At 35.6% G+C, this 26,289-nt stretch overlaps 1 protein-coding gene across 4 annotated transcripts in view; it reads left to right on the top strand.

Annotated features, from left to right (window-relative positions):
- The window catches only part of unc-13, a 110,030-nt gene that overhangs the window by 53,193 nt on the left and 30,548 nt on the right, over positions 1–26,289 (top strand). The window contains exons 1-2 of one of the 4 annotated variants that reach the window (XM_065364263.1): positions 8,093–8,527; positions 21,216–25,380. The exons of 2 other annotated variants lie outside the window; for them this stretch is intronic. In XM_065364263.1, coding sequence (XP_065220335.1) covers positions 21,280–25,380 — 4,101 coding nt within the window. In that variant the 5' untranslated portion in view covers positions 8,093–8,527; positions 21,216–21,279. Of the gene's footprint in view, positions 1–8,092; positions 8,528–21,215; positions 25,381–26,289 lie in introns of those variants that run through there. One more of the 4 variants, XM_065364264.1, reaches the window with a different exon arrangement.

Here is a 26,289-nt window from a genome sequence, read left to right on the forward strand (position 1 = left end):
TCCAATCGATTTGAAGGGCTGAAAATAGTATACATTCCAAATTTGGGCTTTCTATATCAATTCGGTGAAATTTTGATTTTTTTTTGTTTTTTGAGTATTTTTAGCCCAAATTTAATTTTTTTAAAATCACCAAAAATCAAAAAATGCCCTTCATAGCCTGAAATTTTGGCTAGTGATGTATTTTTGTATGCTTTTTCAGTTCAGCTTTGGTTTGGTTCGAAAATTTTTCTGCCACTTGAAATATCTACTTTTTAGACAGGTTTTTCTTTACTTTTGCAATAGCAGTCCCCGTTTTGCTTCATGTACATTCAATTTTCTTCCATTTTTTTAGAGCATTCGCCCAATACTTGAACGAAAACAATCCACACTATATGTATACTCATTACATTTGCATATCTTGAAACCTTCGCACATAGAATAGAAAGTGATTTCAATTCTTCTCTTTCCCTATTTCAATCGAATAAATTTCCACATTCTGTTGTTTTCTTATCTAAGTTGTTTTTCAACAGTTCATTCCACCAATTCACCGTTCTCAACTTCAGAAACATTCATAAAAAAAAAATCAGTTCTCATTTCAATTCGCGTATCGAGTGCGATGAATTCAATTCGCTCGAAATCTGCGATGCCATAGCCCAGCCATCGTCAAACAAAAAAACTATACTCGCTTTTTTAATAGTAGCTGTTAATTATTCGATTCGAAATTATTCGCGCGATGTTGTCGGTAAATCACGACGAACGATTCAGTTCAGTCGTCAATGTGCATGCAGTGGGTTCGATACGTTTAGAAAATTTGTATTTTGAATCGCGACACAGCACGAGCTGATTTCGATTGCGGCGTGATTATTCCACCGATGCTCCTATCGGAGCTCTCCTGGTAGAAAAAAAATGGACGAGCCTGAATCTGAAATCCCTGATGTCATTTTGGAAGCAAATGACGAACAAAAGGTCGACACAGGGGTCTCTCAGCTGGAACCTGAGTCTGATCCTGCCCCTGGAGCTGAGCCTGATCCTGATCCGGATCCTGTACCCGATCCTAATCTCAATGCAGATGAAACAGTAATTGAATCTACTCCGAGTGTATCAGAAAAATGCTCTGAAGAAGAAAAGGAACAAACTGAGAAAGAAATAGAAAAGGACAACGATGAAGAAGTCGACGACGATGAAGCAGAGGGTAGTTGTAGCGATTCAAGTTCTACGAAAACTGAAACTGAAACTGAAATGGTGGAAGAATTTGATTTTGATACAATTGATGAGGAAACTGAAACAGAAAATGATGAGAATGCCGGAGAAACGGTAAAACTTTTACTACGAATACATTTCCCTTTTTTTATTTTTTTGAGAGGGGGAGGGGGAGGGGGAGTTGAGCTAAGATGAAGTTGTGGTGAATTTTTTTCCCTCTCGAAGGATAAGTGATGAGTATAACCTTGTACTGGTAGTTCGCATTAGACGCTATTTGGAGCAAATTTAGGCAACTAAATACGACTCGAGTATGGTACATTATGGTACCAGAAGCCAACAGTTTTTATTTACATAGGTGTTGTGTTTTAGGTGTTTGTTTTATCGAACCTTGATTATGATTCACGCGCGATTTTGATTTCGTATTCGATATACGATTAATATACATTTTACGTTCGAGCGTCGAATTGTATTGTGACGTCATACTCGTAGATAGCGAATAAAAGAGAGATAGAATGATATCTCTTAATCGTAGGTAGAGGGTGAGATGAACTGGAGTGCCTAATGGATTCTTGGATTTAAAAAATATGAGTGGGGTATTTTCAGGGGGGAAAATGGCCTATATAATATGTACTAATCGTTTCGAAGAAATTCTCAAAATTACGATTGGTAACTAGGTATTTAATTATTTAAAACGATCCCATATAGGTAGAGAGATATTCGACTAACAATTTATATGGTGTTGGTTATATGACGTGATTTGACATTATATGACACATAAAACGTGTAATTAAAGGATACTTTACGGGCTAAATGAAAACTTTCATCAGGCAAACGACAGCTTACGGTAGGTTAATGCGCCAACATACACACACACTTATTTCGTACCTATACGATTTTCGAGGCCATGTCGAATCCTCCTACTGTTTTTCTTTTACCCAACCAACAATACGAGTAAATTTTATCGCAGGGTACTGAGATACCTATTTAAAGAGGTGTTGGTTTTACAGGCGAGATTTCCTTTCGTTTCGTTTCGACTTTCGGTGCTATAAAGTTGAAGTTATTTTGCGAAAGATACGTATACGAGATAGGATAGAAGCTTATAGGGAGAATCTCGTGTACCGAGTTAATGTTTGGCTACCGATGCTGAACTCGTGCCAAGAATACCTGTGTCGCAGATACGACCGACTCAGCGTTATTTATTGGGGGATGTTTCCGGAGTTATTTTGTCTAAAAGTGGGGGAAAATTTTGGTTTCTCGTTTGGTGAGTTCGATGACTGGGGTGGTTTTTTTTTAGAAAATTTGTTCGTTCTTTTGGGTGATTGATTTTTAAGAGACATATTTTATGGGAAGGTGATTGAAAATTTTCTCTTTTTTTAGAAGCTGGTCGGTCTGTGAGGGATCAAATTTCTAAGATGAATTTCCATGGTGTGTCAAGCTGAAAAATTAACTACTCTCATTAGATGTGGGAATGCAATTTTTGAATTTTATTTCTTTTTTCCCTGAAATATAGAAATTTTGACGAATAGTCTACTCTTAATACCCCCTCCACCGAAATTTTTTTCTCGCACAATATTGACCAGTTACCTCCAAATTTTACAATTTTACAGGAAATGGGCTTATTTGGTGTTATTTTCAATTATTTGAATTTTAAATCTGGCTGAAAATTACACTTTGGATGACCGCCTGAAATTTGCTAAAATCATAAATTTCCAGGTTGAATATCTCGGAATTTAAAATAATGCCTTATCAATTCTTCATCTACTGTAATCATTTTCACGTCTTTGGTAAAATTTTAAAAATTGGATTAGGTGTCCGTAACTTGGTAAATCACGAATTCAATCATTCTGGAATTTTGATTCTGAAGCTCACTTTCATCATGAACAACTAAACGCGTACCTATTTCTTAAAATTTTCAAAACCAAGTGATTTAGTATGCCTCAAAAGTGCCTATTTAGCCATTCACATTTAAAATACCTATGTCTCAAAACACTAAGTATAAAAGTGAAAAAATGATTGCTAAAAGCGGTGCTCAAGATTGTGGTTGCTCAGATCGATGACTCGTGTCGAAAGTGGGTTTCAGAATGTTGTAAAAATTTTAATACGCCAAGGAAATACGATGTACATTTTTTTTTGTTTTTCTGTTTCGTTTGTTTGTTTGTTTGTTTGTTTGTTTTTGTTTGAAATTTATTCTGAAATTGATAGGATCGTACGTTTTTGGATTGAGCAGCTGAAATTGCCTTTTCGATATGTTAATTTGAAGAAAACATAGAAACAAGACCAAAATAACATATTAAAAACACTTTAAAAAGCATTATAATTATTTCAAGTTACGAAGAACTGATAAAATCCCTGTTGACTTTGAAAAACTTTGCAAAAATTGTGTAAAAAACACAGGTAAAAACATATTGAAATATAAACCCAAAAAAATATCATTTAAATTATTGAAAATCATCTACAAATAATTGAATTTCATCAAATTAACATAAGGTTTCCGAGAACGTCGTTACGTAGTAAAATTGATAAAAATTTGAAACTGGCAAAATTTCAACAACATTTTGGAGAAATTCAATGAAAATTGCATAAAATGTCAATCAGAACATTTAGAAAGCTGTAAAATAATTCAAAATTACTGAAAATTGATAAAGTTTGTTCAAATTTAACAAAATCAGTAGAAAACGTGTTAAAATCGACACAAAAAGTTTAAAAAAAAAACAACATTAAAATCATAAACTTGCAGATTTTTTAATGCTTTAAACGTGGTGTTATGGAATTTCACAAGACATAAAAAAAAATTGGAAGCATTAAAAAATTTGAAAATTTATCAAAAACTGCATAAAACACGGTTCATACCTTAGTTATCATGAATTAGTATTTTGAAGGGAAGAACTATAATTTTAATACATAACCCTGAACTTGACAAAAAAGTGGCCATACTTACAAAATGGCGGCCATTTTGAATGACAAGTCAGCCGAAATCGAAGATTTTGCGTTCAAACGTAGGACTTGCCCGACATTTTTTAAACCGTACAAAGGTAAATCAAACGAGCAGGCAAAAATTCATCACTTGTCAGGATTTCAAGTGCTAAAAATTTTCAAAAATCAAATTTTGGCCAAAAATGTTGGAAAAATCAAAATTTTACCAAAGTGATCTAGAAAGCTGAAATTTGGGATATACCCTATTTTCGACACGCCAAATCGATTGGAAACAGTTTTAACCCGTTTTGAGCAGTTCTGGAGCCTCCAGCACATTTTTGAAATTCAAAATTCCCTCAAAATTTCATAAATTGGAGTTGGAAAACTGAAATTCATTCTGCAAACTAATTTCTATACGCTACAAAGTCGACTGCAAGTTGATTTCAAGTCGTTTTGGAGCCTCCAGCAAAATTACTGGAGCCTCCAGTAGATTTTTGAAACTTGAAATTTCCTCAAAATTTCATCAAATAGAGATGGTCCAATTTTAACACCCTCTAAAGACGACTTCAGGTGGGTTCAAGTCATGTTGGACCCTCCAGCGACTTTTTGAAAAGTTTCGTGGCGTTTTTAGGAAAATTAAAATTTCCAAAAAAGTAGCTGGAACCTTAAAAACCACTTGAAACCACCATGCAGTTGACTTCATGTTGTATTGAAATTTGTTTGCAGAGTAAATCTCTCTTTAGATTTTTTTTTTTAAATATCGACGTTAAAATGAAGAAAAAAGTTGAGAAATCTGGTAAAAAAAAAACGTCGGTTTGATTTGGCTAATCTGGCTCCTTTTTTTACTTTCTATGGCTCCCAAACTTATTCATTGTTTAAGGTCGTTTCGTTTTTGATTAAGAGAATGAGAAGAATCGAAATTGTGGAACATTTTATTCTTAAATATAGTTTCTGAAACCTCCTCCTCTCCCTCCCCCCTTTTCTGAAAACCTCAATAAACGTATAAGTATGTACATGTTCTTGAGGTCTTCAATTTTTTCTTGAAAATAGAAATCTAGTCATAAGCTACCCATGCGAAAAAATACCAGTGGTAATTACCAAAGAAAGCACCAGTGGTTCTACCACTGGTATTTTCGACAGGTACCATTGGTACCAATATCACTGGGCACCAGTGGTCACTGGTATCCCAGTGGGATAGTTACCAATGGTACCTGTCGAAAATACCAGTGGTAGTACCACTGGTGCTTTCATTGGTAATTACCATTGGACACTGGAATCAACAAAATCACACAAAAATATATATGATATTATCCCAGGGCACGTTATATTTCAAAATCTTCACGTTCCATTCGAAAAATTTTTAATTTATTTTTCAAAAAAACTCGATTTTTTCCCTTGTTTTTCCGTATTTTTTCAAGCTTTTTTTCACTTTATCACAATACACAATTCACTTCGATATAAATAACAGCACTTCGTGGTAATGGTTTGAAATTAAAAACAATGTAAATTATAGAGCTTGTATTTTTCACGTTTCAAAATTCAAACGTCGAAACTCAAAAATTGCAGAAAAATGTACACTTCACATTTCAAAATTCAAAATTTTAAATGTTATCACTCAACAATGTGAAGTTGTGCACTTTCAACAAACCTTCGAGCGTTTAAATTATGGCCAGTAATTCTTGGAAATTTTAGCCAATCACAACATCATACATCATCGACATTCGGACAGCTGTGTTGAAACGGCAGCTCGGAAAATTGTTGGCTGTCTGTAGTTTTAGTAACGTGTTACCAGTGGTATATTTTCCCCACTGGTATCAGTGGTGTTGCCAGTATTAATACCTCTGGTATCAGTGGTAAAAATATACCACTGGTAGAAACCACTTAGTGTACCACTGGTAATTTTTGATACCAGTGGGTACCACTGGTCTACCACACATTACCACTGGTGACCACTGGTATTTTTTCGCGTGGGTATTTATTCACATTTTCACGCAAAACCAACATTTTTGTTTTACTACAACAAAGCTAAGTATTTCATCCTGAAAATGAGATTTCCTAATCAAATTGAAAAGTTAAAACGGGGAATGCCTTTGAAATAATTTTTTTACCAAATGTTCATGCATCAAAAATCTGTGTCTTTTTTCATCAATATCAAGTGTAATTTGATAAGTTTGAGGTTTGAAATTTGACGGGATAAATTGTGACTGAAATTTGGGGGGGGGGGTTTGAAAGTTTACAATTGGGCTTACTCAAAGGCAACATATTAGATCACATTTGACGCGATTTTGTGATATATCGAATCGAACATTTTCCAAAGTAAGTAAGACTTTATTGGGGAGGGGGGAGACTCTGTGTTTGTATGGACTGAAAAATATGTGATTTGGTTTTGGAAGTTCAATGTTCCAATATTACAGGCATCTGATGCAGGTTACTTCGAAAATCTTCCAAGTAAAAGAGGGATAAGGGTTTGTTTGAGCAGTTTTTTGCGTTAGAATGACCATTAATATCAAATCTTTTATTTGGTACGATTCAAGCCCTTTTTTCAATTTTCCTGCATTATACATCTGTAGGTACCTAAACATCGACTAACTATGTACCTTTATAAGAAACGTTTACCATTACAATAGAAGAACGCATCTCTCGCGAAATGCATCCGTTCTATTAGATGAAGTAGGTAAAACTTCCATTAGCGAGGCTTTATTCAGAGTCTCATCGTTCCATTACACGAGTGGAAAAGCCGGCAGGCAGGGAAGCTGTGTGAAGTGTATAAATGAAATAGAAGTTGAGAGTAGCTTTTTGGAACGATGCATAATTTATCCTCATCCTAACATCCATATATTATACATATAGGTTTAGGTAGACGACGACGATGAGTCGACGATAGGATGATGGAAAAGTGCAGGGGCAGTTATTGGTGTGCGATGTGTTGCGTTTGTGTATAGCCTACTCGTTGTATACGATGGTAGATATATGTGGTACATACAATGGATGAACGACGACGACTACGACGACTACGACGACTACGACTGTAAATTCGATCGTGTACATTATACTGCTGTAGGTAAAGCTATATGTATATGCCATAGATACAGTGAATGACCCACCTACAACACGTACAGCTCAAGTAAACTTCTCGTAGTGTACCCTACGTACGTACGTAATTTAAAGGTACCTTCCACACGTACGAAACGACGTTGTTGGAAAATTGTGTACCCTACCAAATTGTAGTCGAACCGAACGCCATCCCCCATACCTCCGACGACGACCACGATGATGAGAAAGGCGCGTTGTTGTATGTTTTTCCTTTTCGCCAGCAACTATGCTCGTACAACAAAAGCAAGCAGGCAGGCAGGCAGGCAGGCATGCAAAAACGAAACATAGCCTCCTTTTGGCTGGCCTTTTTTCCTCGTTTCGTTCGTGCATAGGCTTTTTGCCTTTACCAAGCTGTACAATACACGAGGACCAGAAAGCTAACTACCTACTATAATACACGTATAAGGCTAATCTAGATATTAAAAATTACTCCGTTTAGGCAGACAATAAAAACAATCCGTACCAAGGACGCGTGCCACTGCCTATATTCGTCGGTCTGTCGGTCGGTTGCCTATATAATAATTCTTTTTTCGCTAGGTATTTCCATCGTTGTATTGCGTATCAATAAACGAGACGTCGAGAGAAAGGCAAAGGCAAAGGCTGGAAAAAAAAGGAGAGCGCCTTTTACTTCCTTTTACCTCGTTGCGCGCACCACCCGGTATCCGGCATCGGCATAGGAAAATGGACGAGGAAGTGGGGGGCGGGGGTAGAGTAGCGGTAGCAACGCGCGGCGCGGCGCGTTTTTGAATTGTGACAGATAATGCTTCTCGCGGGAAATATTTTTCCACCGAATTGGTGGGGAGAATTACCCCTTCGGAACGGCGCTGCCTTATACAACACGCTGTACAACTCGATGTGCCTGTGCAGGGTCGAAGGAGCGGCTTTTCCTTGCCACCCTGTGCAACGTCGGTCGCCTCGCTCCTCGCACTTTGCTTTTCCAAAGGCACACACAAAATCCACGCGTGAATCTTTCACCCGACATATAACAGTCGTTTCGAAAACTCGACAAACGCCGACGATATTTTCGCCCAATGTTACACCGTGCTGTAGTCGAAAAAATTTTCCTACTCAGCAAACGATATATTATTATTCTTCGTGTAGGGTAAGCTTTTAAATCGAGAGTGTAGTTTAGTTTATGCTGTATAAATTTAATCGAGTTAATTGTATATCGACTCGAAGCATTTAGCTGAGCCAAACATGGATACCGTTCGCGAGAGAAGCTTTTTCTCTATTTACCTGCGATTTTTTTCTTCCGTTTCGTGTTCAGAGTGATTTAACATTGTGCGGTGTTGGTGTCCGTGCGCGATATTTTCAATGGCCCAGGAGCACGTGCTAATATCAGGTATGGTTTAATTTCATATTATGTACTTAGTTTTAATGCTTAAAATAAGTGATAAGAGAAGGGTGGAAAATGCTGCTCGAGTAGGTGTATTTTCTTATTGCTCCGAAGCTATAATGACTGTATACGAGTAAACAATGCAAACTGTACTCGGTACCCTGTACTTATATTATTTCGAATTCATTACGTAGGTAATATTTTTTCTCGCATATAAATTAGGTCACGTCTTCGTCGTCGATACCTATTTATTGTTTATCATAATATACAAAAACAAAAGCCCCTTTATTACTATAACGATATCGCATTACAGCTTCTTATAACTTTCTCATTCTGTCAATAATATATATATAGGCACACTTCGAACACGTCTGAGAGATAAGGGTGTGTGATTTTCTCTCTCTCTCTCTGTGTTGAAGATGAATCTATTCAGAGAACTTATAAATTGTACAAAAGAGATGTGAAGTTATATGAACGATGATGATAATTTGAAAAAGCGCCGATTGTTGGCTATAGGAAATATATAGCGAGGAATTATGTTCTGGATATAACAGCTCGACTATCGATTACAAGTTTTCGCGAAAAAGGTGCGAAGTAATACGTTGAACTTGGCACTGTTCGTATTAATCGGCTTTTGAACAGCTTCTTTGATTGTATTGTCGGCTCTGGGTTGTGTTAACTTCTTCGGAATAAGTTTTACGATGTATTCAGGTAGGTAGTTTTTCGCGATCTCGTAATTTGAACTAGCTGTGAAAAGATTCGGTGTTGAATGCTGAATACACGTGGATAAAATTTAGCTACGGATTGGAGGAAAAATTCGGAGCAGTGTTGTGAGAAAGGAAACCTTTTCGGGGTCATTTTTTTTCGATTGTTGACTGTGTTTGGTGAAAAATGCTCCGAGATGGAAAATATTATGGTGCAGGAGTAGATTTTATGCTGTTTGTAGAATATTGTGTCATTTGTAGTTAGATTGGTCCAAAACATTACATATTCGTTTTTTTGTCGTTATTCGTGATATGATAAAAACTCCCTTGGATATTCGAGAAAAATTCTATACTCAGAAGAATAATGAAATTTTCGATGAGTATTATTATTAAGCAGTTGAAGAACCTGATCTCTGGATTTGAAGGTGATGCAAAAGTTACATGTGAAGCGTAAAATTTCCTGCCTGTTTCTCAGCTAGAAAATTTTAACTAAAATGTGTAGTGTTGGAAATTTTATGAAACGTTGAAAATATCTTGATTTCTTATTGATAACTCTCCATTTCTTCAGTAATTACTCGAGGGGACCCCTCCCAGAAAAAATGTCTATGGGAAAGTCAAATTTTGTACTTTCAACTTGAAACCAAAACCATAATATTTTTTAAGGATAAAATGGAACAATTTTTTTTTCAAGAATTTATTTCTGGGAAATGTGTCTAGCTAGACTGAAATTTGACGTATTATTTGAATTACACCGAAGAAAACTCGAACTAAACAGAAACAACATGCTCATTTTAAAAATTGAAGGGGTGAACACTCCTTGAATGAAAAAAGTTTAAATATGAAATTTTGTTCGAGGATGTGGATATCAGGTATGTACTTCTGAGGATGAATAAGTTTTGTAATATGTATCAACTTTTCACCTGGGACTAAAATTTAATGAGATACCTATCTCACCTGGCAGAAAAATTTTTGAAGCAGACAACGCCAAATCGAAAGAGTAGGTAAAGGTGTTACAATAGTACGTTATTTAACTAGGAAAAATAATGAGATTTTCGACGAGTTTCGAGGTTATTTCCCGAGAGGACTTGAAGCAACCTCCACTCGACTCAACATATTGAAATTATTACGGTTTTAAGTAAAATTTTAGCTTTCCAACTTGATTCAGTTGAATTTTGAAGAAGTTTGAACATTCAAAAATCTGCTGGAGGCTCCATAACTACTAGAAACGGTTTGCAATCGATTCCAATCGATTTGGAATGTCAAAAATAGGGTTCTTACCAAATTTCAATTTGCTAGGTCAATTTGGAGAGATTTTGATTTTTTTCACATTTGGACCGTTGATTTTCAAAAATTCACCAAAAATTGAAAAATGCAGTTGAATGCCTGAAATTTGTACTGATGTATTTTTTTATGTTATTCTTTCAATTTAGTGTAGTCTGGTTCAGAAATTTTATCAAGCAAAAAACTGTTGTGATAACTTTTATTCATTTTTAAACGTACTTTCTATTTTTTTAATCGTTCTTGAAATTATGATCATTTTTCCTCTAAATTTTTATTCGTGGCCCTTCCATTGAATTAAGTACAAAATTCAAATTTCGAAGGAGCACTCATTCCCAAATTCAGAAATTTGTTTCAACTTTTCATGCTAAAAAATTGAGAGAAGAGAGCGATGTTCCAAAAACTGAAGATACTTTTCTTAATGAATATTTTATTACTCAACTTTAAAGATAAAATTTAATGTTATCGTAATAATTTGAAGCAAGAAATTATTTCAACGAATTGGTTAAATTAGATACTTAATGCTAGATTTTGAAGCTGGACAAATTTATCAAAATTTAAGATTATTATGCCCTCAAAGTAGATGTGATAGTCTGAAATTTTGAGCAAATTTTGCATCTATTTATGAATTATCTTTTTTTTTTAGAAGAAAAAAAGCTACTCTGAAAATTTGAAACAGTGAAATTTCACTGCTTAACAGTCACGACATTTTGGCTTTTTTACTGATCAATTCAGAAAATTTTTTACAAAAACTACTGTTTTTAAGAAGCCAAAATGTCGTGACTGTTAAGCAGTGAAATTTCACTGTTTCAAATTTAGAGAGTAAAGCTTTATAATTTTACGCTGATAATATTTCAAGCATGAAACCGTTTGAAGAAAAACCAACCACACTCTACAGGTGGGAAATTTTATGCCCTACAATTTTGTTTCCCTTCATTTTTTTCTACAGTGCTCAGTTTTCTCTTAAAATGTTTTTTTTTGAGGTGAACAAAATCGAAAAATTACAACATTTAAATCTTCAACAATCGGTTCAAGTTGAACTTCCAAACTTTTGTTCAGAATAACTCAAAAAATGAATCCTCCTATAAATGAATGACAGTCCTGTAATTTTGTGCTCCAAAATTTATTTCCATTTGTTTTTTTCATAGAATCGTTTTTCCTGAAAATTGATTCTTTGTGTTGCCTGTGTTGAAGAATTTTAATCCTTCAGCATTTTTTTTATCATAAAAAAGTATATTTTTGAAAAAGATTGAGGATTGTTGTGAGAAAAAGATGAGAGCTCTAAAATTTTAGACTACTGAATTCACATTGAAGTATGTGATCAATTTTTTGTCTAAGAGGTGTTGTATTTGAGTCTTTCCCAAAACATTTGGCAACCTGAATATAATTGAACAACTTTTTGTGATATTTTGAATGGGCTATCATGTAGATACATATTATTATCCCCGTCAATTTTGATTTTAGGCAAAAATCTACCCAATAAAATTTTTCTTAGTTTTAAAAATGATTAATCTCCAAGATGAAATCATTTCTGTAGTTTTTCTGTTTCGAGTCATTTTTTCTTATAGTCCTTTGAATTTCAGAATTGGACAAAATTAATAATCAATGGAGAATTGCTCTTTTTTTGGATTATTCTATCCACCCCTCTCCCCTTCATAATAATCAAACACGATTTTTTTCAAATGAACTTGAAAATTCATTATTTTCTCTCCCTCCACTGGCCCCCTCTCAAAAATTGTTCCAATTGAAAAAAATTGATTTTCCGCTTTAAAATTATTCTCCCGTCTTTCTATTCCGATATAAGACATAAAATGAGAAAAATCGCTGTAAAATGGAGTTACAAGGTGACATTTCAATGTTACATTATTTTTTCCAAGAATGAAAAAAAGTTTGTGAGACTTGAAATTTGCAAAATCATATGAATTACGCTGCTATTTTCTAAAAAAAAAAATGCTATCCAGCCAAACAATACCGATAAAAAGTTCGATAGTTTGTATTCTTGTAAAATGTCATAAATGGAGCTTTAATAATGTAGGCGTCTTTGTCAAAACTGTCCAAAAATCACGACCAACTGCTCGCAAACGAAACTTTTTCTCGAAAATCGTAGGTATACGTATGTATAGAATCAATGTGACATTTGAAACAACTCGAGAGTTTCGACTCTTCCAACATACCTAGATTCTTTTCGTAGAAAAAACTTTCAGTTCTTATCTAATTCTCCATTTTCAATTTCCATGCAGCACAAACTTCAAGTGGAAACTCGAATGAATGTGAAACAACCTCACTCGAGTAAAATGTTCGTTAAAATACAAAATACATAGTACAAGGAGATAACAAGGAGAGCTCAAAGCAAAAAAATAATTCGTAGATTTTTTCACCGAGTAAAAAAAATTGATCTCGCGAAGAAAAAACGAAAAACGAAAGGCGAAAAAGCAATCGATGTCAAAATTTTTTTTAACACCCTTAAAGCGAATGAAAACGTTGAAATGAGTATTTTTAGAGGGGAAAAAAGTAAAGAAAAAAATTTTATAAAAAGAAATATACTGCCAACGAACAATAAGCGATTCAATTTGCATAAAAATTTTCACTTTCGTTGTTGATAGAAAAAAAATAGTAATGAATGAAAATGCCAGCCTTTCAGACTTCGGTTTAAAAATCGACAATTTTTGTTCTGAATTTTCAACTTTTTAATAATTTAATGAAAGCGAATCGATATCGTGCATTATGCCTCCAGGTTTTCTTTTCCTACTGCTTCTCAATTGAAATTCTCCCTTGGGATGCGTTCGCTGTTGTATTTTAGCTAAATACGATTCGACGATTTTTCTACCCAGGGTTGGTTAGTTGGTTGGTGGTATTTTCAAAGTGTTTGAAAGTTTTTATCTCGTTACCAAGTCCATTTTTCTTGAAGAAATGAAAGCACTAATGAACCTTGTTCGGAAGTTGAATGACAAGGCCGATGAATTAGACGAGGCGAGAAGCAGTAGGACGATGATTTACTACGTACTTGTTTGGCATAGAGTCAAAAAATCACTCTTTTTTACGATTATTTTGTTAATTTATCAAAATTAACGATCAATTACAAACTTCATCGTGCACTTCCGAAAAAAATATTCTACCTACTTAGGTACTGAGGAAAGGGGAAAATTTGACCTTAGAATTTTTTCAAGTTGACCAACGTATAGAGTGGAAAAAGGCGCATTGATAAAAAATTCCAACATCTTTTTCGCATTTTTTTAGATTTTAAAACCGATTACGTTGAAAATTGTTTTCCTTTGTCGAATTCGCGATGTACTTTGTGAAAAAACCCTCTCAGAGCCACTCGATCCTTTCGTCGTAATTCCTCTTTTCTATCCCGTGAAAGAGTAATTCTACGCGAAAGTTGTACATACCTGCAAATGTTGGTAGGTAATCCCTCTCGTCAAAAGAAATTTTCTCAGCCGAAAAAAAAAAGTCATAAAAAGACACCAAGTCTGGGCTCTGGCGCAATATTCGCCAAAAAATAAAAAGTAAAAAACTCGTCGTATAATCTCTTAAAAAATGGAGCTTTTACGAACTAGGAATACTAATGAATTTGTAAAAATATACCATCTGTACTACGTACAGCTCTCGTCATCTTCTTTCAGGCTCATTTTCGACTGGAAATTTTCAGTTTTCTCTCATTTCTCGCGGAATTAACATAAGAGGAATGTACGTATTATTTCTGTTCACGAAATTCATCCTCGTACCAAATATTCATCTAATGTAGAATGTGCTTTGGTGAAATGGCAAGAAGATTGAGAAAATAGGCAAAAATCCCACCAAGATGGAAAAACGTGAAAAAAATTATTAAAGGGCATATTCGCGCCGATCCTTTGCCTGTGCTAAGTTAACATTCGAGTAATCCGATCATCTTTATGATTCCCTCGTTCGAGCTGAATACGACTCCTCCACCATTTTCTTGACCTTATTTTTCCACGAAGCTGAATAACACATATTTCTAGTCGAATTAAAATTAGTCTCGTTAAAGGGGGGTATTTTTTGGTTGGGCACGTACACGTGTAAGATGAGTAGTGTACATATTGCTTCTGGAGTGTGTGCTGTGTGTATTTGGTATAGGCTGTAGAGAAAGAGACGATATTACTTTACTAGGCGTGTTTACCCAGCTACGTAATAATTACAACTTGGAGCACGCACACGTACCTACTGTAAGGTACCTAGACAGAGCAACAGCAACAGCAGCCGGTACAATAATTAAATTTTTAAAAGAGTAAATTGGAGTGTTTAAATTCAAAAGCGACGTTAGCATTTCTACCGCAACGTTTCGGTATTGCCTTATAATTAAATTCGAAGCAGGCGGTAGCGTTACGTTATTTTCTTACTGTTTTGTTTCTCTGTGTGTATAGGTATAGTATAACTCGACTGCTACAGGCGGTATCGCAAGTATGCGAGTATACTGTATTTCTCGACTTTCGACTCTCTGGCTCGCAGTCGTTGAACGTTTGCTAGGTACCATTAGGTTGAAATTAATTAACCGTGCGAGGTTTAATTATCGAGAGAAAATGGAGAAAATTTTCGAATCTAAATTCGAATTCGGATGAATAAAACGTGGTACGTACAACGTCAGCGTTAAATACAATGGAAAAATTTACAACCAGGTGAAAGGAGAAAACCGAGTCCGAAAAATCAACCGCCATTATAAAGCCTCCTCATGTACCCCGAACGTAGACCGATCCAGTATCAAAAACAAAGTCTCGCTATCGATTCGTAAAACGGCCAAATTTACGGTCATTCCGATATCGTTGTGTACTACTCGTACCTTCTCTACTTGTATAGGTAGTGTAACTCGACGAACTGATGGTAATTTATTTGACCGGTGTAATTATTCGATTTTCTCTACGTGCATGTCTCCGGATTTCACCCTCGCGTCTCTCGTTCATTTTGTATATACTGTAGTTTTTTTTCCAACCCCTATATGCTTTGTTTCGTATAATATTATGTCGCATGAGGGTCGCAGTTAATTACTAGGTGATGTACTATTATACTGATGGTGCTAATGGTATGCCACTTTGTATGTTATTTTATGACCCGTTTCGACGTGTATATTTTTCAAGCTGAAGAAAGGGAAGGAGGGAGAGGAATGTAGGAAAAAACGCTCGAAAAAAGCTTTAAAAAATTCGACGATTTAAAAATTTTTTTGGATGGTAAAAAGCAATGGGCCATGACAGAATTTTTTTTGTACTTTTCTTCCTATGTTCGTGTCCAGTGAAATCAAAATTTTCCTTATTTTGAGAATGAATATCGAATGCTCCTGTGTCCAAGCCACATTCTCCAATTTTTTCTGCACGATAGCTCAATTTCACGTTAATTTATGAAATTTTAAATTAATCGAAAAATTTCCCTGTAATGAGGTGCACAGAATTTGAATTTTACGTGAGTAAAAAAATTGTTTGATTGGAGCAATACGATGTTAAAACTTCAAATTCCAGCGATTGCTTTGAAATTACGTACTCAAAGCGTTAGTTTTGAAAATTTCTGCAAACTGAAAATGTACTGCCTAAAAAAATTCACCTGGTGAACTGTGTAACTTTGAATTGCAAATGAGAAAAGTTTTCTAACTAAATTACATGCATTTTCTATTTAGATTACTATAGGTGGTGATGAAATTTAAAGAAAAAAAATTTTCGGAAAATTTGTATCTACTGGTGGAAAATTTAAAGATGTTCTATTCTGTGTGAAAATTGTGCGATGGTTTGTGAATTAATAATGCACCTTTATATACGTACTTATTTTTAGAAATTAATCGCATATGCATGAATGAATATCTTAATTTAATGTTTTTTTGATAAGAATACGATGACTTCGTGGACGTCATTGTGCTCATATATTCTTCGTTGACGTCGTCAAAATTTTCCGTGATGCCGGTTTTGTAAATCAACATGTTGTCGTGTCTTTTATTTATTTTTCAAAATTCTGAAATTAATCGTTTTTTTTTATTTTATTTTTTTAATCTAATACATCAGAATTTTTTCTAATCCAGGAGCAGATGGGACTGAAGAGGAAGGGTGGGATTTTTCATCTGAACTCTGGAACCATCGGATAGGTTAGTTTTTCTCGTGAGTATTTATGGTATTTTTTGAAGAGCTTGGGGATCTGGAAAGTAAAAGGTTCCTCTTGGGTAGGGCACTATAACAGGGGGTATGCTGGTCCGCCATTTTCTTGCGAAAACGAATTTCCCTTTAAGTCAAAAACTATAACATTTAGAGAAATTTTACATGAGAGCTTTTTTGTAGAGAATGAAAAAATATGACCAACTGTGCAAAAATCTTGAAATTTCATGCAGTACTTAGAACCTAAAAAATCTAACAAAATGAAAAAACAAAACAATTTTCATAACTTTTTTCATTTTTTCGAAATTTCAAGTTTTACTGCATAAAATTTCAAGATTTTCGCACAATTGGTCATATTTTTTCATTTTCTTCAAAAAAGCTCTCTAGTAAAATTTCTTTAAATGTCATAATTTTAGACTTACTCGTATAGAAAACTCGTTTTCGCAAGAAAATGGCGGACCAGCATATCCCCTGTTATTGTGCCCAACTCTTGGGAACTGTAGAATTTTTCCACAGTATTAGGGCCCTGAACTTTCAAGTTTCGAATGCCAGCTTTCTTAGACCAGAAATCGTATTTTAAATCATCTATTGATACAGAAATTCTGCTTTACTGAAAATAATTTTTCGGTGTGCCAGATGACTGCAAAGCTAAAATTCCTGAAACTCTCGGAAAATTTGGAAAAATCACTTTTTGAACTGAACAATGCCACTCCTCCTCTCCCCTCCCTCTACCCCAAAAATTGATGAAATTTTATCAATATATTATTTTTTTTAATTTACAGCATCATAGCTCGAATTTTTCAACGATTCCAACCAAAAAATGAATTTTTCTCAATATGAAATCATGAAAAATGTTGATTATTGAATAATTGAAAATAGGTACCTACTTACCATTTCATTTTGGAATTTTCAAAACGTACAAGTTTGAAAAACAGTATAGGCTACATTTTCGACTGAAACGTTTTCATTTCTCAATACTTTCATTGGGGAATGAGGAAGAAAAGGGAACGGCAATAATTTATAAAAGAGGGAGCTGATTTATTCGACATTTCCGAAAATTACCACTTCCTCTTCTATAGCTCAAACAGTCATTTTCATAAATTTGCAGCAGCCAATGAGCCTCTCTTTTAACCATTGAGATTTTCAAAATTATTATTAATAAATTCAGCAATTTACTCAAATTCGAATTATTTAAAAGTCATAAGAAACATTGAAGTATGTTAGGAAAAAATTCTGAAAATTCAATTCTGAAAAACTCATAATAGCCAATAGGTAGTTCAAAATTGAATTGATGAGGCTTTAATTTGCGTCAAGGAAGCCTTCAGTGGATTTTCAGATTCTCCAGTTCTTAAGAAAAATGTCATAAACAGGATCAGAATGAAAGTGGAGCCCACATGATATCGGATTTAGCGTGTGTGTGACACTTCCGATCGATTTAGGCACATATCTTTAAGCTTCGTACGCGCTGGTTCAAGTCTTAAATTTTCTCCAGCAGTTATTTAAAATAAATCAATTATTCACCGTTCGCGAATGAGTAAACGAAAAACGCTGAAATTGGCTTTTACATTATTTTTTTCAACATTCCCAGTGGTAAATCCGAGTTCATTATACTCGTAGGTGCTGAATTTCATTTTGACCCCATTTGTGGAATTTTTTTGTAAGGTGGGGATTCGAATTCAAAATTCCAGAAGCTCGCCAAAATTCAAGGAAAAAAATGTGATTTTTTAATATTTGGGGGGGGGGTGGAGGGGTATTTTTTTTACCAATTTAAATGCAATGGCGTAATCAAGAGAGATCAAGGAAAAAATTCACCGTCTTGATCCTGAGGGTATGAAAATGCGACTGAGTTTTTTTTTTTTACTTATTGAACGAATTTTTTTCAATTTTGTCTTCATTTTCTAAAGAATAATCGTAAAAAATAAATTTTTTAGAAAATTATCTGAACGTCCATTCCAAATAATTATGCTTTGCTCTCTCGGAAAAACTCTTGCTATACCACCACTACTCTCATTACAAAAATGTAAATTCAATGTGCAAATAAACAATGAAACTGAATGACAAATTCCTTAATACAATGTCGTTATAGAAAACGAAAATCTCATTTTTCAAATGATGAGGGGGAGGGAAGGAGAGGCGTTACACTGTTGAAGGGAACTAAAATTCTCAATTAGGTATCTCCCAAGATTCCCCAGATTAGCTTCTGAGGAAAGTCAACTTTTGCTGAAAGCTTCAGGTTGGTTCGATAATGGTGGAATTCGATTAGGGGGGGGGGGGGTGGAGGAGAAGTCAACTTTGGCATACAAACTGAATTTCTGATTTTTATTCCCATATTTTACTCATTATGTAAAAAATTAATTTACCCATAAGTTGAGTACAAAAATAATGGCTTTCACGAAAATCCTATAGCAATTCTCAAATATCTAATGTACAGTTTTCAATGTGGAATTACCAAATTCTCAAATTTGTAAATCGTATTTAAAAACATTACGCAATTTTGAATGCGTTTTATGAGTAAAACGAATTGTTTTTGGGCTTTATTTCAAGCTTTAGGTTGAATTTTTACGAGTTTCTATATCCTAAAATTTTTAGTTCAGCCCATTTCGTTGCAAAGTTAAGATAAAGTTCTTATAATACTCACACATTTGAAAATAAAATGAAAAGCCATCAATTTTAAAACTTTCGGGTATTTTCAATGCCGCAATATTTACCAAATTGCTATCACGTCGTTATGAGAAAATTTATACTAGGAATGCTTATTCGTAATATGAACTAGAAAAACTAGGTTCCAGTACATTAAGAGGTTTTGAAATTAGCTTTTAAAGCAGAGGCATTTTTATCAGCTCGTTTTAATTTCCTCATCGATAGAGTCGTCAAAAATTCCTTCAAATAGCAATTTAGTCTGCAATGTATTTGGCTTCTAAGCCCACTATGTACTTCTGATGCATTCTTGAATTCTGCATATTTTGAATTTGAAAGACGAGTAGGTACTCGAGACCTAACAAGACCTACATTTTCACGGTGCCAACATTGCGCAAAGAATTTTTAATTAAAACGGATTTAAAGTTTTAAACGGATTAAAAAACTAAGCCGAAAGTTTTAAACGAGTTGATTGTTTTTACTCTTGAAGGTGTTAGAGGTATTTTCTAGTAGTTCTCAAGTGTAGGTACCATAGGTAGGTACGTTGTGTATAGTTCGGTACATCCCAATTGTAAATATTTTCATTACGGGTCGTAAGATTTTCTTATATCGTTGGGTGTTCTAAAACTACCTTCCAAAAGGTATATCTAGAGATGAATCTGCGCGTCGTGTTTTTTTTCTTCTCTTTCTTTCGTGAAAAGGGAGAAAAATGGTTCAAGTTTTAACCTTAATAATAAGTGCTTTAGAAAAAAAAAAGTAGACGAAGAAAAAGCTATGTAAGTTAAAAAGTATAACAATGTTATTTTACGATTCAATTAAGTACGACATGGCTCACCATTCGGCGTAAAAAAAATTAATTTTACAACCAAACTAAATTAACTCGCCGAGATTCCGGCGCTACTTTGCTGTGTAAATATTAACCTATCGTCAGGAAAATATTTACATTAAAAAGGTGTATGTGCCAGGTGTTTTTTTACTCTTTTTTTTATTTTCACTTCATTTAATACACAAAAGCTACTACTGTACCCTTTTGACGATGAGTTATCATCTGTTGAGGATCAGATTCGTGACACGATTATCGTATTTAAAAAAAAAATGGAAAATCGGGCTTCAAAAATATTACCGGGCGTTGAGCAACACGTGAATGAATTGAGATGTTCAAGTTTACACGAATCGATCGCCGCCGCCGCCGTTTCTGGTGCTGAAGAGTCAATATACATGATGTCCCTACCATACATAAATACAAAGTGTATTAAGTATAGGTACATGCATACATAGTATAAGAACCCACATCAGAAGTCTAGACAAACGGTCGTTTCGTATGCTTCTTTGGCTTCGGTGCAATAATAAAATGCGCAACGTGAACTATGCATTTTCATTCATGCATAATTGAGCCTTTTATTTTCTGCTTTTACCTCTCTTTCTCTTTATCCATCGAGTGGTTAAAAACAACGAACGTTGCTAGCAACAGAAGGTCGATTTTTTTTCCTCGTTTGAGTAACTTGATACCAGGCGTATGAGCTGTAAAGTTCTAGAGAGCGGTAGGGTATCAAGCTATTTAGTATGCAGCTTTAGAAAGTAGCCCAAGTGTAAAGTTGTGAAAATAGGTCAAGTTAGTGTATTGAAATAGGATGTCACGATTTTTTATAATTGATAAAGGGGTATTTTCATCGGAGTATGAAAAAAGGGTCAAAGGAGGGAAGAGGGTGTAGGTTTTGTTTTAGCGTGGTAATTAAATAATATCTATTCGTGTTTTCTTTCTGCCAGAAAAATATTTGGGAGTTGTAATTAGGTGTTTTTTAATTTATACCTGCTTAAATTTGCTGGGACTTCAAATTTGAAATATTGAATTTGTTCGAAAACTTCAAACCTTTCATTTTTTCAAAAAAGTCACATTTATGCAGCAATTCTTCATTAATTTATTTCTAGTTTGATTTTAAAATTGAGTTTAAAATTGAGTTTAAATAGAATTTTTTGTTTTTTTTTCAGGATGTCATTGTTACTGCAGGCAGTGTTGCAGTCACTTCCAATGAACTCGGACCTTTCCCCATAGATGGCATATCAACAAACCATGATTGAAGATACAGGACCACGAGCCACGCTAGCAATGTCATATCCTTTAGAAAAACTCGAATCGAATGTAGCCCAAACATGGAGCTCATTGGAAATCCTATCACAAGACTTTGCACAAATGTGGGACCAAATAGAAAAACTAGAATCGATCATGTCTCTTCAAAGACAAATCATATCAACAGTAGATGGATCATCATTTGAGATGCCTGAAAGTGAACATTACCATGTGGTGCATTTCAAAGGAGCTCACGAAGATCACTCGTTCCTCTACAACATTCCTATCACAGAAGCTGATACCAACTCGTGGAGTGATTTCTTCAGCATGCCGAACGAATCAGAAAAACTTGACGAGACTGTAAGAACCGAAGAAAAAGAAAAAGAGTTCTCAGATCAGGATAGAAACAATCTAAATAAAGATATTCCCATCATCAAGTTCCAAACTTACTGCGATGATGGTACAGAATATGAGAAAAACATAGAGAAAATTTCAGTTGAAAATAAATTGGATTATTCCGGCAGTGAAAATGACTTGAATACGTTCGATGATCAGAGTTTCTCATTCAGAACTCACGATAGTGGCGATTCATATAAATCAAAAATCTACCAGTCTAACGAAAGCGTTTACAAATCGAAGAGTGAACTTCAAGAAATCCAAAGTCAACGTTCGTTTCCAGATTCGTATACAGATAGTAAAAGTGAAGACTATTATTTTAGTCCTACAGAAGGCATCGGCAAGTCTTCCGATTTACGTCTCAGATCTCAATCTTGGCTAGGTCTTGATAATAAAAGAGAAGAATTCCCTAGCAAGTACTACTCTCCTCAACCTCAGCGCAAATTTCCTCCTAGTCAAAGCTACCAAAGAATGCCTGGAAAAGTTGGAGCATCGTGTCCGGTGTTGGATTCATCTAATCCAGATTTGTACATGGCTAGTTACGAGTTTGAAAAACAGAAATTCTTATCAGAAAACAGATATAATCCTTTTCTGGGAGATGAACAGCTTGGTAATTACGCTCCAGAAAGTCTAATGGCTTCTAATTTCATTATCAAGCCGAATGAATTAGATGAACCAATTGGTGTTGAGGATTTTGATAACATTATCGACGCCTTTATTCAATACCATACTGAACCAGCAACTCCTGAGAGTCCTCCTCCTCCTGCTCCTCAAGATTCACATTCTGATATTTATGGAGATTCTTATAGACAAAGTTATTATAATTTGAATGATCTGTATGAAAGCGATTATTATGAAATGCCTAATCAGTATATGGATCCAGAGTTCGAGTATGTTGAGAATATTGGTTCTGCTAGGATAAAGAAAATACCATCGAGTAGAGCTTCACAGCTAGAAGACTTGGAGTATAATACGGATTCAGAAACTGAAGATTTGATCTCAAAAGTAGATTACTTGTACGAAAGGGAAAAATTTCTGAGCCCTCGACGTACTGAATTTGGATACTCGAGTACTTCGGACATGTACTCTGGCTACTTTGGTCAAAATAGAAACCAAATTGAATCCAGTCATTTAGAAGATGTTAATAGAATCCTAGAAGAGATCAATACCCAGCAGAACTACCTGTCGAATATTCGAGCCAGTGAAGCATACTCTTCCAAATCTTGGATACCAAATGAATCCAAGCATTACAATTCACAAGTTATCTCAACAGCCAGTATACGATCATCTCTACTCCATTCTCCTTCTCGCTTTTCTAATAACCAATTAGCTGAAGATGCTGAATTTGAGAAAATATACAAAGAGCATCAAGAAGAATACCTTTACACAGTTCAAAATCGTATCTATGATAGACGAACTGAACCATTCAATGAATCAGTACCAGCTACCACATCTGAACTTCCCAAAACCATTCAAGCAGCCAGATGTGAAACCCTAGAACCTCAAAAGACACCTTCAATCTACTCCATGGCTGGCAATCGTGACCAGTATACTTCCATTTATACAGCAGGAGTGCCCAAATATGACCAACCTCGAAACAGGACCCCTGATTTAATCATATCTGATTCTAAACCCAGTATGCCAAGAATAGAACCAAAACCTGAGCCAAAACGTGATGAAAGATTTGATCCCATGGTTCGCCAAAGAAGTGAATCTTCAGCTTCAGTTCGAGGTGCAGTGCAACGTGATCCTCAACCTGCCCAGTCGAGGTACTGGGGCAGTAATGCAGATGTTCAGTATCCTGGACAGAAATATTATGAAAGCCCTCAACGTAAATTCACAGATAAGAGGAAACTGCAACAGCAACCCCAGGATAAGAAAAGTCGCAGAGGCACATTGAAATCAGCTTTTAGCACTGTTGGTCATTCGGTTTCACATTGGATCCCTAATTTCCATTTGGCTCAAAGACGTCACTCATTTCCAACAGCAGATGCTTTAAAAGACTTGGAAGAGAAGCCAGGTGGTACACCGAAGAAGAAAAAGAACTCAATTATATCGATGATGACTGGTATATTTCACAAAGCTCACCATAAATCTAGTCTACACTCGTCAACTTCTGATTCAGAATGTGATCATAGAGATATGTGGATGAGTGGTCGAGGTACACCTCAATCCCAAGCTTACTCCGAAGACTGGGGTAGATACAATAAACCCAGAGGTCCCCCCAAAGACCAATGGAGCAGCTCTTATGAAAATGATAACGAAGACGTCTTTGTTGACAATAACCAATACCTGAACAGGTACCCGGATCTGACAGCTACTACCAGTATGAAACCCAAACCTCATCCTAGTCATCCTAAACCATCTGAAGAACCACCTGCAACACCAGCAGCTGAAAAAAGACGCACCAATTACGAATCAACCACCGAACAGCAGAGCAGCAGTAAAGAAACAGAAGATGAGACTGAGCCAATTAAAGAATACGATTACGAAGGCGCTGTCACTGCCACAGCCTCAGAATCCTCTCTGTTGGACATGAAACTTGAGCAAACACCAGGAACTACATACGAATTCCCTAAAAATCCTGTCATATCAATAGACAGTGTTGATGAGAATGTTGAAATCAGTGAGATCGAAGAAGACATCACTGAAATGCGAGATGACATCAGGTCATCTCCATCACGCAATAAACATCTTCCTAAGCAATTTAGCTTAGATGTATCTCAAGCTTCTCAAGATGACTACAAGGATGACAGCAAAAGCAACCATTCATGGTGCAGCACCATGTCCAAAACATCATCTAGACGTCAAAGCACAGAAGAAAGCATAGATACAGAAGATGAATGGTATATGTATGAATTTCGTCGCATCGAAAACCTAGAAAGACAACACATCACTAATAGCAACACTGAAAAAGACTCAACTCCTCCAGTATTTGAGGTAGATATACGCGAACCTGAAATGGAAACTGTCAGTGAAGAAGAAGAATCTAAATTAGAATCGACCATCGCCGAAACTGAACCTGAACCAAAAAAAGATGAAAGGCATATTCTTACCGTTAAAGAACCAGTTGATAATATAAGCTCTGGTGAAACTAGTGGCCCTGATAGTCCTCAAGGGGACGATACTTTCATCAATGAAGTAGAAGAAGACAAACAAGAGGAAGAGACAGAGGAGGAACAAGAATCTCAACGAATACAAATACCAGAACGAGATTCTGCAGAAGAAGAGGAAGGAGAAAAAGACAGACGTCACGAATACGAATACGACGATCAACAAGAAGAAGAAGAACAACAACAACAACTGCAAAAAGAAGAAGAGGAGCAGTATGAAGAGTATGAAGAGAGATACCACGATGATGACCAAATCGACCAGTTGGAAAAACCAGAAGAAGAAGAAGAAGGTGAACCTTCGGATGAACATAAAGATCACGATGACGATCAAATGGTCGATGATGAACAACTAGAGGCTCGTTCGAAATCGCTGGATAACGAAGATGGCGAGAAAGTCATCCCAGGTACTCCTTCGTTGCCTCGTTTCAAATACGAAAAAGGCCAAGAATCGCCTCACGCCAGCAAAGAAGAAATATCCAAAGATGGCCTGGGAAGTAAGTGGAAGCTGCTGAAAGCTTTGAAGGAACGTAAAGCCGAAGAGAAAAGTATCAAAGAAACAGAACCACCTCCTCCTGTCGTAAGTTCGCCATATAATGTAGTACATTTTCGTTATCACGTCCACGTTCATCGCGTCACCTCCCCCTGCGTATGTCCTTTAAGAAAGAAGGTCTTGCGAGTTAAATAAAATTACTTACTTATATACAGGCTTAGCTGGTTTTTCGTCCCGATGGCGGAGAAAACTTTGTTATAGTGTATCTTCCATATTACCGCAGACGAAAAACTTGTATCAACTTTACACACAATATTATACCTACTTGTATAGTCAACGATGCCTTGGCGTTTTCACACTGAGTTTTCTATGCGTTAAAAATCGATCGCCGCAGCCGCAGCAGCCGCGTTGTCAGCCAGAGAGAATCGTCCTCCGGTGAACTTTTCTCACATTTCGAGGGTTTTTTGCACCGAAATCAGCTTCGTCGTTCAAATATATACTTATTCTTATATTCCTTTATTAACGCCTTCTCTCATTTTCTCCGGTCGTCTGCTCGTCCTCCGCCAGCCCTATACGTACAAGTACGAGCAATATGTACATTGTATAGTGACGACGATGTGGGTGGTAGAGGTAGTGATAGTATAGTACCAGGAAATGATGGCTTTTTAAAACGTTTCTCTCGCCTTCGAAAATATATGAATAATGTATACGAAGCTCGTTATCGTTAGCTTCTTAATGCCAGTTCCGTTCTCTCTGGTCGTTTTTCCAATGAAACACAGAGAACAAGTAAAAGGAAAACCTAGCTAGATTTCGATGACTTCCAACCATCCCCCACACCATTTCTACTATAGTTCCTTTATCGCGCCAACGATTCCGATTCCGAAGAAGAAAAAAAACCTCGTAGTTTACCCTTTACTCGTATTATCGTAGTATTTGTACTATACGTAGAATTGTGTGTGCTTTGCAGCGATACGATGTTTTTTAACTCTATGTGGT

The sequence above is a fragment of the Planococcus citri genome, chromosome 4 (genome assembly GCF_950023065.1).
Source record: "Planococcus citri chromosome 4, ihPlaCitr1.1, whole genome shotgun sequence".
NCBI lineage: Eukaryota > Metazoa > Arthropoda > Insecta > Hemiptera > Pseudococcidae > Planococcus > Planococcus citri.